The sequence below is a fragment of the Electrona antarctica genome, assembly GCF_951216825.1.
Source record: "Electrona antarctica genome assembly, chromosome: 17".
Taxonomy (NCBI): Eukaryota; Metazoa; Chordata; class Actinopteri; order Myctophiformes; family Myctophidae; genus Electrona; species Electrona antarctica.
In genome coordinates, this window is record NC_136798.1 from 82501 (window position 1) to 97480 (window position 14980).

The 14980-nt window shown below is 53.1% G+C and overlaps 1 protein-coding gene across 4 annotated transcripts in view; it reads left to right on the forward strand.

Moving 5' to 3' along the window:
* cep43 (centrosomal protein 43) overlaps positions 1 to 14980 on the forward strand; it is a 93680-nt gene that overhangs the window by 32487 nt on the left and 46213 nt on the right. For all 4 annotated transcript variants that reach the window (XM_079526932.1, XM_079526931.1, XM_079526933.1 and 1 more), the window contains exons 9-11: positions 714 to 775; positions 11390 to 11451; positions 14740 to 14805. In XM_079526932.1, coding sequence (XP_079383058.1) covers positions 714 to 775; positions 11390 to 11451; positions 14740 to 14805 — 190 coding nt within the window. The remainder of the gene's footprint in view (positions 1 to 713; positions 776 to 11389; positions 11452 to 14739; positions 14806 to 14980) is intronic.

A 14980-nucleotide genomic window follows, 5' to 3' on the forward strand; every position in this document is an offset into this window, starting at 1 on the left:
GTGAGTGCGTGCGTGCGTGCGTGCGTGCGTGCGTGCGTGCGTGCGTGCGTGCGTGCGTGCGTGCGTCACCTTGTCATGAAAGTCAGACGTTGTAACGCCCAAGTCCCTATACTTGGGTGATACTGGTTGCCGAGGAAGTTCAGACGTGTGATCAAAAATAACTGATGTCCAAAAGTGTCTGTTGAGTAGAAATGTAATTATATGTATTAGTGCTATACTTTGTCAAACAAAATAAACATAACATAAGTCATCAAACGCACAGGATAGGATACAGATCACCAGCCCTCATGAACACAGTCAAAAACTGGTTTACCTGTTTACCTCCTGCCACTGGCAACACCTGAGACTAATTAGGGCCAGGGTTAAATGCCCTCTCTCCCTGTAACCAACATGGCAACCTTGATTGGCAAATCGACCAATGAAACCTAGAAACGTTACAGTGGCTCAAATGGCTGTTACAGACGTCTCAACCCATTCTGGGCGGGAACCCCTTTTGGTGTTTTAAACATGTTATCATTTAGCTATTGAAAGATAGCAGATCTACAAGCTCATAGCGCGCCACAGAGTGGCGCGCTACGAGCTTGTAGGGTCTGCTATTTTTGAAAATCGTAAAAATGTGGCGCAAATCTTTGAATATATATATATATATTCTTTCAGAGCGAATGTTTTTAACTCTGGTCTAAATTGGTTAACTTGTTTCGTTGTAATTACAGGAACATGTTGGAGAGTTTCATCAGTGATGAACTGAAGACCACAGACAAAGCCGCACGGAAGAGTAAGTATTCTTCTTCTGTAGGTTATTTTGACGCCGCTGTCGGTCAGAGACCTTGTAAATGGCTCATGTTTAGGGTTAGGCTAAATGAGGCTCTGCTTCGGCCGGCACCTTTTCAATGTTTAGGGTTAGGCTAAATCAGGGGTTCTCAACGTTTTTGGCCGGGGACCCCCGGAAATGCTTTGGCAATGTCTCGGACCCCCGCCCCGCCCCCTCCCGACCCCCAATATAAATTGACTGCTACAATAACCTTAAACCATTTTGGGCGGGAACCCCTTTTGGTGTTTTAAGCATTATGTTATAATTTAGCTATTGAAAAAAAGCAGATCTACAAGCTCATAGCGCGCCACCGAGTGGCGCGCTACGAGCTTGTAGGTCTGCTATTTTTGAAAAATCGTGATTTAAAAAATAATTTGGGGACCCCCTAAAATAATTTGGCGACCCCCCGAGGGGTCGCGACCCACGGGTTGAGAACCCCTGGGCTAAATGAGCCTCGGCTTCGGCTGCACCTTTTCAATGTTTAGGGTTAGGCTAAATGAGCGTCTGCTTCGGCTGCACCTTTTCAATGTTTAGGGTTAGGCTAAATGAGCGTCTGCTTCGGCTGCACCTTTTCAATGTTTAGGGTTAGGCTAAATGAGCGTCTGCTTCGGCTGCACCTTCAATGTTTAGGGTTAGGCTAAATGAGGCTCTGCTTCGGCTGCACCTTCAATGTTTAGGGTTAGGCTAAATGAGGCTCTGCTTCGGCTGCACCTTCAATGTTTAGGGTTAGGCTAAATGAGGCTCTGCTTCGGCTGCACCTTCAATGTTTAGGGTTAGGCTAAATGAGCGTCTGCTTCGGCTGCACCTTTTCAATGTTTAGGGTTAGGCTAAATGAGCGTCTGCTTCGGCTGCACCTTTTCAATGTTTAGGGTTAGGCTAAATGAGCGTCTGCTTCGGCTGCACCTTTTCAATGTTTAGGGTTAGGCTAAATGAGGCTCGGCTTCGGCTGCACCTTTTCAATGTTTAGGGTTAGGCTAAATGAGGCTCTGCTTCGGCACCTTTTCAATGTTTAGGGTTAGGCTAAATGAGGCTCGGCTTCGGCTGCACCTTTTCAATGTTTAGGGTTAGGCTAAATGAGGCTCGGCTTCGGCACCTTTTCAATGTTTAGGGTTAGGCTAAATGAGGCTCTGCTTCGGCACCTTTTCAATGTTTAGGGTTAGGCTAAATGAGGCTCTGCTTCGGCACCTTTTCAATGTTTAGGGTTAGGCTAAATGAGGCTCGGCTTCGGCTGCACCTTTTCAATGTTTAGGGTTAGGCTAAATGAGGCTCGGCTTCGGCTGCACCTTTTCAATGTTTAGGGTTAGGTTAATGAGGCTCGGCTTCGGCTGCACCTTTACAATGTTTAGGGTTAGGCTAAATGACGCTCGGCTTCGGCACCTTTTCAATGTTTAGGGTTAGGCTAAATGACGCTCGGCTTCGGCACCTTTTCAATGTTTAGGGTTAGGCTAAATGACGCTCGGCTTCGGCACCTTTTCAATGTTTAGGGTTAGGCTAAATGACGCTCGGCTTCGGCACCTTTTCAATGTTTAGGGTTAGGCTAAATGAGGCTCTGCTTCGGCTGCACCTTTTCGGTGCCACCTCTGATTATGAGAATACAACTGAAATATCTTGCCATATAACTGTAACAACAATGTCATACAACAGTAGCAAAAATAGCAGGCGGGCGGTGTTGGCTCAGGGGTAGATTGAAATTCTTTATTTGGAATACCCCTTGAGATACAATATCTCGTTTTCGAGAGGGTCCACAAGTATACAGTCAATACAAGGTAATTAACAGAAAATAAAAAAAGGAAAACAAAACAACACAAAACAGGGTATTGCACTAGACAAGCAGAGTCGCAACAAGATGGAAAAGTTGTTCCGTCAGTATCATTGTCACTATAGACAGAGTGGTCGGTTGGGAACCGCAAGGTTGCCAGTTCCAACCCTGTGGGCTCCCCCAGAGTTGGTGTCGAAGTGTCCTTGAGCAAGACACTGAACCCCTAATTGCTCCTGATGTGCAGGTTGATGCCTTGCATGGTTTCTTCCGCCATCTGTGTATGTGTGTGTGTGAATTCTATGTAAAGGTGTATGAATGTGTGTGTGTGTGTGTGTGTGTGTGAATTCTATGTAAAGGTGTATGAATGTGTGTGTGTGTGTGAATTCTATGTAAAGGTGTATGAATGTGTGTGTGAATGTAATGCACAAACTACTTTTTTTTTTTTTTTTTGAAAATAATTTGGGGACCCCCTAAAATAATTTGGCGACCCCCCGAGGGGTCGCGACCCACGGGTTGAGAACCCCTGGGCTAAATGAGCCTCGGCTTCGGCTGCACCTTTTCAATGTTTAGGGTTAGGCTAAATGAGCGTCTGCTTCGGCTGCACCTTTTCAATGTTTAGGGTTAGGCTAAATGAGCGTCTGCTTCGGCTGCACCTTTTCAATGTTTAGGGTTAGGCTAAATGAGCGTCTGCTTCGGCTGCACCTTTTCAATGTTTAGGGTTAGGCTAAATGAGGCTCTGCTTCGGCACCTTTTCAATGTTTAGGGTTAGGCTAAATGAGGCTCTGCTTCGGCACCTTTTCAATGTTTAGGGTTAGGCTAAATGAGGCTCTGCTTCGGCTGCACCTTTTCAATGTTTAGGGTTAGGCTAAATGAGGCTCGGCTTCGGCTGCACCTTTTCAATGTTTAGGGTTAGGCTAAATGAGGCTCGGCTTCGGCACCTTTTCAATGTTTAGGGTTAGGCTAAATGAGGCTCGGCTTCGGCACCTTTTCAATGTTTAGGGTTAGGCTAAATGAGGCTCGGCTTCGGCACCTTTTCAATGTTTAGGGTTAGGCTAAATGACGCTCGGCTTCGGCACCTTTTCAATGTTTAGGGTTAGGCTAAATGACGCTCGGCTTCGGCACCTTTTCAATGTTTAGGGTTAGGCTAAATGAGGCTCGGCTTCGGCACCTTTTCAATGTTTAGGGTTAGGCTAAATGAGGCTCTGCTTCGGCTGCACCTTTTCGGTGCCACCTCTGATTATGAGAATACAACTGAAATATCTTGCCATATAACTGTAACAACAATGTCATACAACAGTAGCAAAAATAGCAGGCGGGCGGTGTTGGCTCAGGGGTAGATTGAAATTCTTTATTTGGAATACCCCTTGAGATACAATATCTCGTTTTCGAGAGGGTCCACAAGTATACAGTCAATACAAGGTAATTAACAGAAAATAAAAAAAGGAAAACAAAACAACACAAAACAGGGTATTGCACTAGACAAGCAGAGTCGCAACAAGATGGAGAAGTTGTTCCGTCAGTATCATTGTCACTATAGACAGAGTGGCCGGTTGAGTGGCCGGTTGGGAACCGCAAGGTTGCCAGTTCCAACCCTGTGGGCTCCCCCAGAGTTGGTGTCGAAGTGTCCTTGAGCAAGACACTGAACCCCTAATTGCTCCTGATGTGCAGGTTGATGCCTTGCATGGTTTCTTCCGCCATCTGTGTATGTGTGTGTGTGAATTCTATGTAAAGGTGTATGAATGTGTGTGTGTGTGTGTGTGAATTCTATGTAAAGGTGTATGAATGTGTGTGTGAATGTAATGCACAAACTATGTAAAGGTGTGTGTGAATGTAATGCACAATCGCTGTGAAGCGTCTTGGATAAAGGCGCTTTACCATTTTTACCATTTTAGCAGATTTATACACTTATAACGTGTTGGGATGTGACACATTTTGGGCTTGTAGATCAGCTTTTTTTATTTTTTTTGTCACAAGCTTGTGACTAAATAACTACATTGGATCCAGTGGAGCACAGGTTTTGTTTTTACATTTCCTGAAAAGTAACCATAGAGGAAAGCTGACGGAAAAACACAAAATAGGGCGGCTGTGGCTCAGGAGGTAGAGCAGGTCGTCCAATGATCCCTGGGTCGGCGGTTCGAATCCCGGCTCCTCCTGTCCACATGTCGAAGTGTCCTTGGGCAAGACACTGAACCCTACATTGCCTCCAATGAGTTGGTCGGCGTGAGCTCGCCACCATTGGTGTGTGAATGTGGGAAGTGAGGACGCTGGCGTCGACTATTCGCCGCTTCACCTCCCAATGTATGAATGAATGAACCATTGTAAAGCGCTTTGAGCACTTGGAAAAGCGCTATAAAATGCAATTCATTATTAAATATTTTATTTTATTTTTTGCGTGCTCATAAAGTGCTCTGTGCTCATGGTGAATTAATAGTAGCAAACGGTTGGGTCCTGGGACCTTATAGCACTGATGGAGTCTTTCTTAAGACTTCTCCTTTATTTTTTATACAGTGAGCGAGTTATTTTTCCATCAGCATTCCTCTGTTTTTGAAACCACTGCTCCTGTAGCCAAGTAGGAGTGAACAAAGGACCAAGAAACCACTGCTCCTGTAGCCAAGTAGGAGTGAACAAAGGACCAAGAAACCACTGCTCCTGTAGCCAAGTAGGAGTGAACAAAGGACCAAGAAACCACTGCTCCTGTAGCCAAGTAGGAGTGAACAAAGGACCAAGAAACCACTGCTCCTGTAGCCAAGTAGGAGTGAACAAAGGACCAAGAAACCACTGCTCCTGTAGCCAAGTAGGAGTGAACAAAGGACCAAGAAACCACTGCTCCTGTAGCCAAGTAGGAGTGAACAAAGGACCAAGAAACCACTGCTCCTGTAGCCAAGTAGGAGTGAACAAAGGACCAAGAAATCACTGCTCCTGTAGCCAAGTAGGAGTGAACAAAGGACCAAGAAACCACTGCTCCTGTAGCCAAGTAGGAGTGAACAAAGGACCAAGAAACCACTGCTCCTGTAGCCAAGTAGGAGTGAACAAAGGACCAAGAAACCACTGCTCCTGTAGCCAAGTAGGAGTGAACAAAGGACCAAGAAACCACTGCTCCTGTAGCCAAGTAGGAGTGAACAAAGGACCAATAAATCACTGCTCCTGTAGCCAAGTAGGAGTGAACAAAGGACCAAGAAACCACTGCTCCTGTAGCCAAGTAGGAGCAGTGAACAAAGGACCAAGAAACCACTGCTCCTGTAGCCAAGTAGGAGTGAACAAAGGACCAAGAAACCACTGCTCCTGTAGCCAAGTAGGAGCGGTGAACAAAGAAACAAGAAAGGCTTCAACGGTTTTTCCCCAGTGCTTCACTGAAAAGTAACCAGACATGATTGATGGGCCCTCGACGCGGCGGTCACTGGGGGTTGTGGTCATCACTGGTTTGGCTGCACCCTGGCCGGCAGGACTCTGCCTTCCCTGTTGGTCGGGGTGTGGCTGATGCTGTTGCTGGTTGCACCTCGTTGATGGCTGGCTGCGCCTCATGTTGCTGGCTGCACCTCTCCGTGGATTCGTCTATAGCTGGAAGCCTGGAGGAGAGGGGCAGTGAGTGACTTGGCCAGTCACTGCTGACCCGCCAACTGATGGAGAGTAGTAGTGGTTGAGGGTGGAAACACTCTTAAGAAGGTTGGAGACCACCAGGTGACTACCAGTGTTGTTTTCGTCGACTAAAACGAAGACGAAAAATGTTTGTCGACTACCTTTTTCCCCTGAGGAAAACTAAATGGAAACTAAATGAAAACTAAGCTATGCTGACTAAAACTAAGACTAAATATACTGACTATTTCGTCAACAGCTAAAAACTAGACTAAAATGTTAGGAAGGGACTAGTGGACAAAAGATCCAGTATAAGTAATTTTACACTTGGTTGCATGCTGAAAATAGCCGATTTTCAGTAAGTGTAAAATAAGTCATTACGACGGCATCAAGGCCGTCGTAAATCAACTGTGGATTTAGTCGTCTAAAATCTTGGGATATTTAGTCGACTAAAACTAGACTAAACGCTAAAACATGCCAGGTGACTAAAATGTGACTGAAACTACAATGAAAACTATTCAAGAGACTAATGACAAACTAAAATAGAAATTTGCTGCCAAAACAACACTGGTGGAGACCTCTCTTCAACAACACTGGTGGTGACCTCTCTTCAACAACACTGGTGGAGACCTCTCTTCAACAACACTGGTGGAGACCTCTCTTCAACAACACTGGTGGTGACCTCTCTTCAACAACACTGGTGGAGACCTCTCTTCAACAACACTGGTGGAGACCTCTCTTCAACAACACTGGTGGTGACCTCTCTTCAACAACACTGGTGGAGACCTCTCTTCAACAACACTGGTGGAGACCTCTCTTCAACAACACTGGTGGAGACCTCTCTTCAACAACACTGGTGGAGACCTCTCTTCAACAACACTGGTGGAGACCTCTCTTCAACAACACTGGTGGAGACCTCTCTTCAACAACACTGGTGGAGACCTCTCTTCAACAACACTGGTGGAGACCTCTCTTCAACAACACTGGTGGAGACCTCTCTTCAACAACACTGGTGGAGACCTCTCTTCCAGGCCAAACAACACTGGTGGAGACCTCTCTTCAACAACACTGGTGGAGACCTCTCTTCAACAACACTGGTGGTGACCTCTCTTCAACAACACTGGTGGAGACCTCTCTTCAACAACACTGGTGGAGACCTCTCTTCAACAACACTGGTGGAGACCTCTCTTCCAGGCCAAACAACACTGGTGGTGACCTCTCTTCAACAACACTGGTGGAGACCTCTCTTCCAGGCCAAACAACACTGGTGGAGACCTCTCTTCAACAACACTGGTGGTGACCTCTCTTCCAGGCCAAACAACACTGGTGGAGACCTCTCTTCAACAACACTGGTGGAGACCTCTCTTCCACTGGTGGAGACCTCTCTTCCAGGCCAAACAACACTGGTGGAGACCTCTCTTCCAGGCCAAACAACACTGGTGGAGACCTCTCTTCCAGGCCAAAACAACACTGGTGGAGACCTCTCTTCCAGGCCAAAACAACACTGGTGGTGACCTCTCTTCCACAACACTGGTGGAGACCTCTCTTCAACAACACTGGTGGAGACCTCTCTTCAACAACACTGGTGGAGACCTCTCTTCCACTGGTGGAGACCTCTCTTCCAGGCCAAACAACACTGGTGGAGACCTCTCTTCCACTGGTGGAGACCTCTCTTCCACTGGTGGAGACCTCTCTTCCAGGCCAAACAACACTGGTGGAGACCTCTCTTCCACTGGTGGAGACCTCTCTTCCACTGGTGGAGACCTCTCTTCCACTGGTGGAGACCTCTCTTCCACTGGTGGAGACCTCTCTTCCACTGGTGGAGACCTCTCTTCCAGGCCAAAAACAACACTGGTGGAGACCTCTCTTCCACTGGTGGAGACCTCTCTTCCAGGCCAAACAACACTGGTGGAGACCTCTCTTCCACTGGTGGAGACCTCTCTTCCACTGGTGGAGACCTCTCTTCCACTGGTGGAGACCTCTCTTCCACTGGTGGAGACCTCTCTTCCACTGGTGGAGACCTCTCTTCCAGGCCAAAAACAACACTGGTGGAGACCTCTCTTCCAGGCCAAAAACAACACTGGTGGAGACCTCTCTTCCAGGCCAAACAACACTGGTGGAGACCTCTCTTCCACTGGTGGAGACCTCTCTTCCAGGCCAAACAACACTGGTGGAGACCTCTCTTCCACTGGTGGAGACCTCTCTTCCAGGCCAAACAACACTGGTGGAGACCTCTCTTCCACTGGTGGAGACCTCTCTTCCAGGCCAAACAACACTGGTGGAGACCTCTCTTCCACTGGTGGAGACCTCTCTTCCACTGGTGGAGACCTCTCTTCCAGGCCAAAAACAACACTGGTGGAGACCTCTCTTCCAGGCCAAACAACACTGGTGGAGACCTCTCTTCCAGGCCAAACAACACTGGTGGAGACCTCTCTTCCAGGCCAAACAACACTGGTGGAGACCTCTCTTCCAGGCCAAACAACACTGGTGGAGACCTCTCTTCCACTGGTGGAGACCTCTCTTCCAGGCCAAAAACAACACTGGTGGAGACCTCTCTTCCACTGGTGGAGACCTCTCTTCCAGGCCAAAAACAACACTGGTGGAGACCTCTCTTCCACTGGTGGAGACCTCTCTTCCACTGGTGGAGACCTCTCTTCCAGGCCAAAAACAACACTGGTGGAGACCTCTCTTCCACTGGTGGAGACCTCTCTTCCACTGGTGGAGACCTCTCTTCCAGGCCAAAAACAACACTGGTGGAGAACCTCTCTTCAACAACACTGGTGGAGACCTCTCTTCCAGGCCAAACAACACTGGTGGAGACCTCTCTTCAACAACACTGGTGGAGACCTCTCTTCCAGGCCAAAAACAACACTGGTGGAGACCTCTCTTCAACAACACTGGTGGAGACCTCTCTTCCAGGCCAAACAACACTGGTGGAGACCTCTTCCAGGCCAAACAACACTGGTGGAGACCTCTCTTCCAGGCCAAACAACACTGGTGGAGACCTCTCTTCCACTGGTGGAGACCTCTCTTCCAGGCCAAACAACACTGGTGGAGACCTCTCTTCCAGGCCAAACAACACTGGTGGAGACCTCTCTTCCAGGCCAAACAACACTGGTGGAGACCTCTCTTCCAGGCCAAACAACACTGGTGGAGACCTCTCTTCCAGGCCAAACTGGAACAGGCCGAGCTGTGTGTGTCTGTGACTGTAGAGGGGAGCTGTGTGTGTCTGTGACTGTAGAGGGGAGCTGTGTGTGTCTGTGACTGTAGAGGGGAGCTGTGTGTGTCTGACTAGAGGGGAGCTGTGTGTGTCTGTGACTGTAGGGGAGCTGTGTGTGTCTGTGACTGTAGGGGAGCTGTGTGTGTCTGACTAGAGGGGAGCTGTGTGTGTCTGACTAGAGGGGAGCTGTGTGTGTCTGTGACTGTAGAGGGGAGCTGTGTGTGTCTGTGACTGTAGAGGGGAGCTGTGTGTGTGAGTCTGTGACTGTAGAGGGGAGCTGTGTGTGTCTGTGACTGTAGAGGGGAGCTGTGTGTGTCTGTGACTGTAGAGGGGAGCTGTGTGTGTCTGTGACTGTAGAGGGGAGCTGTGTGTGTCTGTGACTGTAGAGGGGAGCTGTGTGTGTCTGACTAGAGGGGAGCTGTGTGTGTCTGTGACTGTAGGGGAGCTGTGTGTGTCTGTGACTGTAGGGGAGCTGTGTGTGTCTGACTAGAGGGGAGCTGTGTGTGTCTGACTAGAGGGGAGCTGTGTGTGTCTGTGACTGTAGAGGGGAGCTGTGTGTGTCTGTGACTGTAGAGGGGAGCTGTGTGTGTGAGTCTGTGACTGTAGAGGGGAGCTGTGTGTGTCTGTGACTGTAGAGGGGAGCTGTGTGTGTCTGTGACTGTAGAGGGGAGCTGTGTGTGTCTGTGACTGTAGAGGGGAGCTGTGTCTGACTGTAGAGGGGAGCTGTGTGTGTCTGTGACTGTAGAGGGGAGCTGTGTGTCTGTAGAGGGGAGCTGTGTGTCTGTGACTGTAGAGGGGAGCTGTGTGTGTCTGTGACTGTAGAGGGGAGCTGTGTGTGTCTGTGACTGTAGAGGGGAGCTGTGTGTGTCTGTGACTGTAGAGGGGAGCTGTGTGTGTCTGTGACTGTAGAGGGGAGCTGTGTGTGACTGTAGAGGGGAGCTGTGTGTGACTGTAGAGGAGCTGTGTGTGTGTGTGTGACTGTAGAGGGGAGCTGTGTGTGTCTGTGACTGTAGAGGGGAGCTGTGTCTGTGACTAGAGGGGAGCTGTGTGTGTCTGTGACTGTAGAGGGGAGCTGTGTGTGTCTGTGACTGTAGAGGGGAGCTGTGTGTGTCTGACTGTAGAGGGGAGCTGTGTGTGTGTCTGTGACTGTAGAGGGGAGCTGTGTGTGACTGACTGTAGAGGGGAGCTGTGTGTGTCTGTGACTGTATAGGGGAGCTGTGTGTGTCTGTGACTGTAGAGGGGAGCTGTGTGAGTCTGTGACTGTAGAGGGGAGCTGTGTGTGTGTCTGTGACTGTAGAGGGGAGCTGTGTGTGTCTGTGACTGTAGAGGGGAGCTGTGTGTGTCTGACTGTAGAGGGGAGCTGTGTGTGACTGACTAGAGGGGAGCTGTGTGTGTCTGTGACTGTAGAGGGGAGCTGTGTGTGTCTGTGACTGTAGAGGGGAGCTGTGTGTGTGTGACTGTAGAGGGGAGCTGTGTGTGTCTGTGACTGTAGAGGGGAGCTGTGTGTGTCTGTGACTGTAGAGGGGAGCTGTGTGTGTCTGTGACTGTAGAGGGGAGCTGTGTGTGACTGTAGAGGGGAGCTGTGTGTGTCTGTGACTGTAGAGGGGAGCTGTGTGTGTCTGTGACTGTAGAGGGGAGCTGTGTGTGACTGTAGAGGGGAGCTGTGTGTGTCTGTGACTGTAGAGGGGAGCTGTGTGTCTGTGACTGTAGAGGGGAGCTGTGTGTGTCTGTGACTGCCCAGCTGATGATGGTCGTTGATACTCATCAAGGAAGGCAATTATGTTTCTGCACTGTCAAAAGTAATGCTACTTTTTTGCAATGTAGTTAAATAAAAAATCTCAGGGGGGAAGATAAATGATATAAAATAAAAAAAGACGGTAATTTTTCTTTAAAATATATATATTTTTTAATATCGTGAAAAATCGTATCGTGAACCTCATATCGTGATATGAATCGTATCGTGAGTTGAGTGAATCGTTACATGCCTAATATTGATGTGTTCTTTCTGTGTGTTTGACCGACACAGAGACAGACTTCCAGGAGTTCCTGGGCTTGTACAGGCGGCTGTTCGCTCAGTGTCGCAGCGTGGTAAGAATCCTGCACGTTAACCTTTAGCAGTGGTGGAAAAAGTACTCTGTGTATAAATTCTCACACACATTCATACAGGGGGTGGCGGTGGCTCAGGGGTAGAGTGGCCACTAGGGGGCGGCGGTGGCGGTGGTAGAGTGGCCACTAGGGGGGTGGCGGTGGCGGTGGTAGAGTGGCCACTAGGGGGGCGGCGGTGGCTCAGGGGTAGAGTGGCCACTAGGGGGTGGCGGTGGCTCAGGGGTAGAGTGGCCACTAGGGGGCGGCGGTGGCTCAGGGGTAGAGTGGCCACTAGGGGGGTGGCGGTGGCTCAGGGGTAGAGTGGCCACTAGTGGGCGGCGGTGGCTCAGGGGTAGAGTGGCCACTAGGGGACGGCGGTGGTAGAGTGGCCACTAGGGGGTGGTGGTGGCTCAGGGGTAGAGTGGCCACTAGGGGGTGGCGGTGGCTCAGGGGTAGAGTGGCCACTAGGGGGCGGCGGTGGCTCAGGGGTAGAGTGGCCACTAGGGGGCGGCGGTGGCTCAGGGTTAGAGTGGCCACTAGGGGGCGGCGGTGGCTCAGGGGTAGAGTGGCCACTAGGGGGCGGCGGTGGTAGAGTGGCCACTAGGGGGTGGCGGTGGCTCAGGGGTAGAGTGGCCACTAGGGGGCGGCGGTGGTAGAGTGGCCACTAGGGGGTGGCGGTGGCTCAGGGGTAGAGTGGCCACTAGGGGGTGGCGGTGGCTCAGGGGTAGAGTGGCCACTAGGGGGCGGCGGTGGTTCAGGGGTAGAGTGGCCACTAGGGGGCGGCGGTGGCTCAGGGTTAGAGTGGCCACTAGGGGGCGGCGGTGGCTCAGGGGTAGAGTGGCCACTAGGGGGCGGCGGTGGCTCAGGGGTAGAGTGGCCACTAGGGGACGGCGGTGGTAGAGTGGCCACTAGGGGGTGGTGGTGGCTCAGGGGTAGAGTGGCCACTAGGGGGCGGCGGTGGCTCAGGGGTAGAGTGGCCACTAGGGGACGGCGGTGGTAGAGTGGCCACTAGGGGGCGGCGGTGGCTCAGGGGTAGAGTGGCCACTAGGGGACGGCGGTGGTAGAGTGGCCACTAGGGGGTGGTGGTGGCTCAGGGGTAGAGTGGCCACTAGGGGGTGGCGGTGGCTCAGGGGTAGAGTGGCCACTAGGGGGCGGCGGTGGCTCAGGGGTAGAGTGGCCACTAGGGGGCGGCGGTGGCTCAGGGTTAGAGTGGCCACTAGGGGGCGGCGGTGGCTCAGGGGTAGAGTGGCCACTAGGGGGCGGCGGTGGTAGAGTGGCCACTAGGGGGTGGCGGTGGCTCAGGGGTAGAGTGGCCACTAGGGGGCGGCGGTGGCTCAGGGTTAGAGTGGCCACTAGGGGGCGGCGGTGGCTCAGGGGTAGAGTGGCCACTAGGGGGCGGCGGTGGTAGAGTGGCCACTAGGGGGTGGCGGTGGCTCAGGGGTAGAGTGGCCACTAGGGGGTGGCGGTGGCTCAGGGGTAGAGTGGCCACTAGGGGGTGGCGGTGGCTCAGGGGTAGAGTGGCCACTAGGGGGTGGCGGTGGCTCAGGGGTAGAGTGGCCACTAGGGGGCGGCGGTGGTAGAGTGGCCACTAGGGGGTGGCGGTGGCTCAGGGGTAGAGTGGCCACTAGGGGGTGGCGGTGGCTCAGGGGTAGAGTGGCCACTAGGGGGTGGCGGTGGCTCAGGGGTAGAGTGGTCACTAGGGGACGGCGGTGGTAGAGTGGCCACTAGGGGGTGGTGGTGGCTCAGGGGTAGAGTGGCCACTAGGGGGTGGCGGTGGCTCAGGGGTAGAGTGGTCACTAGGGGGCGGCGGTGGCTCAGGGGTAGAGTGGCCACTAGGGGGGCGGCGGTGGCTCAGGGGTAGAGTGGCCACTAGGGGACGGCGGTGGTAGAGTGGCCACTAGGGGGTGGTGGTGGCTCAGGGGTAGAGTGGCCACTAGGGGGCGGCGGTGGCTCAGGGGTAGAGTGGCCACTAGGGGACGGCGGTGGTAGAGTGGCCACTAGGGGGTGGTGGTGGCTCAGGGGTAGAGTGGCCACTAGGGGGTGGCGGTGGCTCAGGGGTAGAGTGGCCACTAGGGGGTGGCGGTGGCTCAGGGGTAGAGTTGCCACTAGGGGGCGGTGGTGGCTCAGGGGTAGAGTGGCCACTAGGGGGCGGCGGTGGCTCAGGGGTAGAGTGGCCACTAGGGGGCGGCGGTGGTTCAGGGGTAGAGTGGCCACTAGGGGGTGGCGGTGGCTCAGGGGTAGAGTGGCCACTAGGGGGCGGCGGTGGTAGAGTGGCCACTAGGGGGTGGCGGTGGTTCAGGGGTAGAGTGGCCACTAGGGGGCGGCGGTGGTAGAGTGGCCACTAGGGGGCGGTGGTGGCTCAGGGGTAGAGTGGCCACTAGGGGGTGGCGGTGGTTCAGGGGTAGAGTGGCCACTAGGGGGCGGCGGTGGCTCAGGGGTAGAGTGGCCACTAGGGGGTGGCGGTGGCTCAGGGGTAGAGTGGCCACTAGGGGGCGGCGGTGGCTCAGGGGTAGAGTGGCCACTAGGGGGCGGTGGTGGCTCAGGGGTAGAGTGGCCACTAGGGGGTGGCGGTGGCTCAGGGGTAGAGTGGCCACTAGGGGGGCGGCGGTGGCTCAGGGGTAGAGTGGCCACTAGGGGGTGGCGGTGGCTCAGGGGTAGAGTGGCCACTAGGGGGTGGCGGTGGCTCAGGGGTAGAGTGGCCACTAGGGGGGCGGCGGTGGCTCAGGGGTAGAGTGGCCACTAGGGGGGTGGCGGTGGCTCAGGGGTAGAGTGGCCACTAGGGGGTGGCGGTGGCTCAGGGGTAGAGTGGCCACTAGGGGGGTGGCGGTGGCTCAGGGGTAGAGTGGCCACTAGGGGGGGTGGCGGTGGCTCAGGGGTAGAGTGGCCACTAGAGGGTGGCGGTGGCTCAGGGGTAGAGTGGCCACTAGGGGGTGGCGGTGGCTCAGGGGTAGAGTGGCCACTAGGGGGTGGCGGTGGCTCAGGGGTAGAGTGGCCACTAGGGGGTGGCGGTGGCTCAGGGGTAGAGTGGCCACTAGGGGGTGGCGGTGGCTCAGGGGTAGAGTGGCCACTAGGGGGGTGGCGGTGGCTCAGGGGTAGAGTGGCCACTAGGGGGGTGGCGGTGGCTCAGGGGTAGAGTGGCCACTAGGGGGTGGCGGTGGCTCAGGGGTAGAGTGGCCACTAGGGGGCGGCGGTGGTAGAGTGGCCACTAGGGGGCGGCGGTGGCTCAGGGGTAGAGTGGCCACTCTGATCTCAGGTCAAAATGGGTTAACAGTGTGCGGTGTCATTGTTCAGGTCATGGGGGACGTCTGCGAGCTGAGCCGTCCATCCAACAGGTTTGAGGAGAAGATGACCAGTAAGGTGCGTTTGTTTTGGCTGCGGTCGTCTCCGTGTGTGTGTGTGTGTGTGTGTGTGTGTGTGTGTGTGTGTGTGTGTGTGTGTGTGTGTGTGTGTGTGTGTGTGTGTGTGTGTGTGTGTGTGTGTGTGTGTGTGTGTGTGTGTGTGTGTGTGTGTGTGTGTATACTCTGATAACACA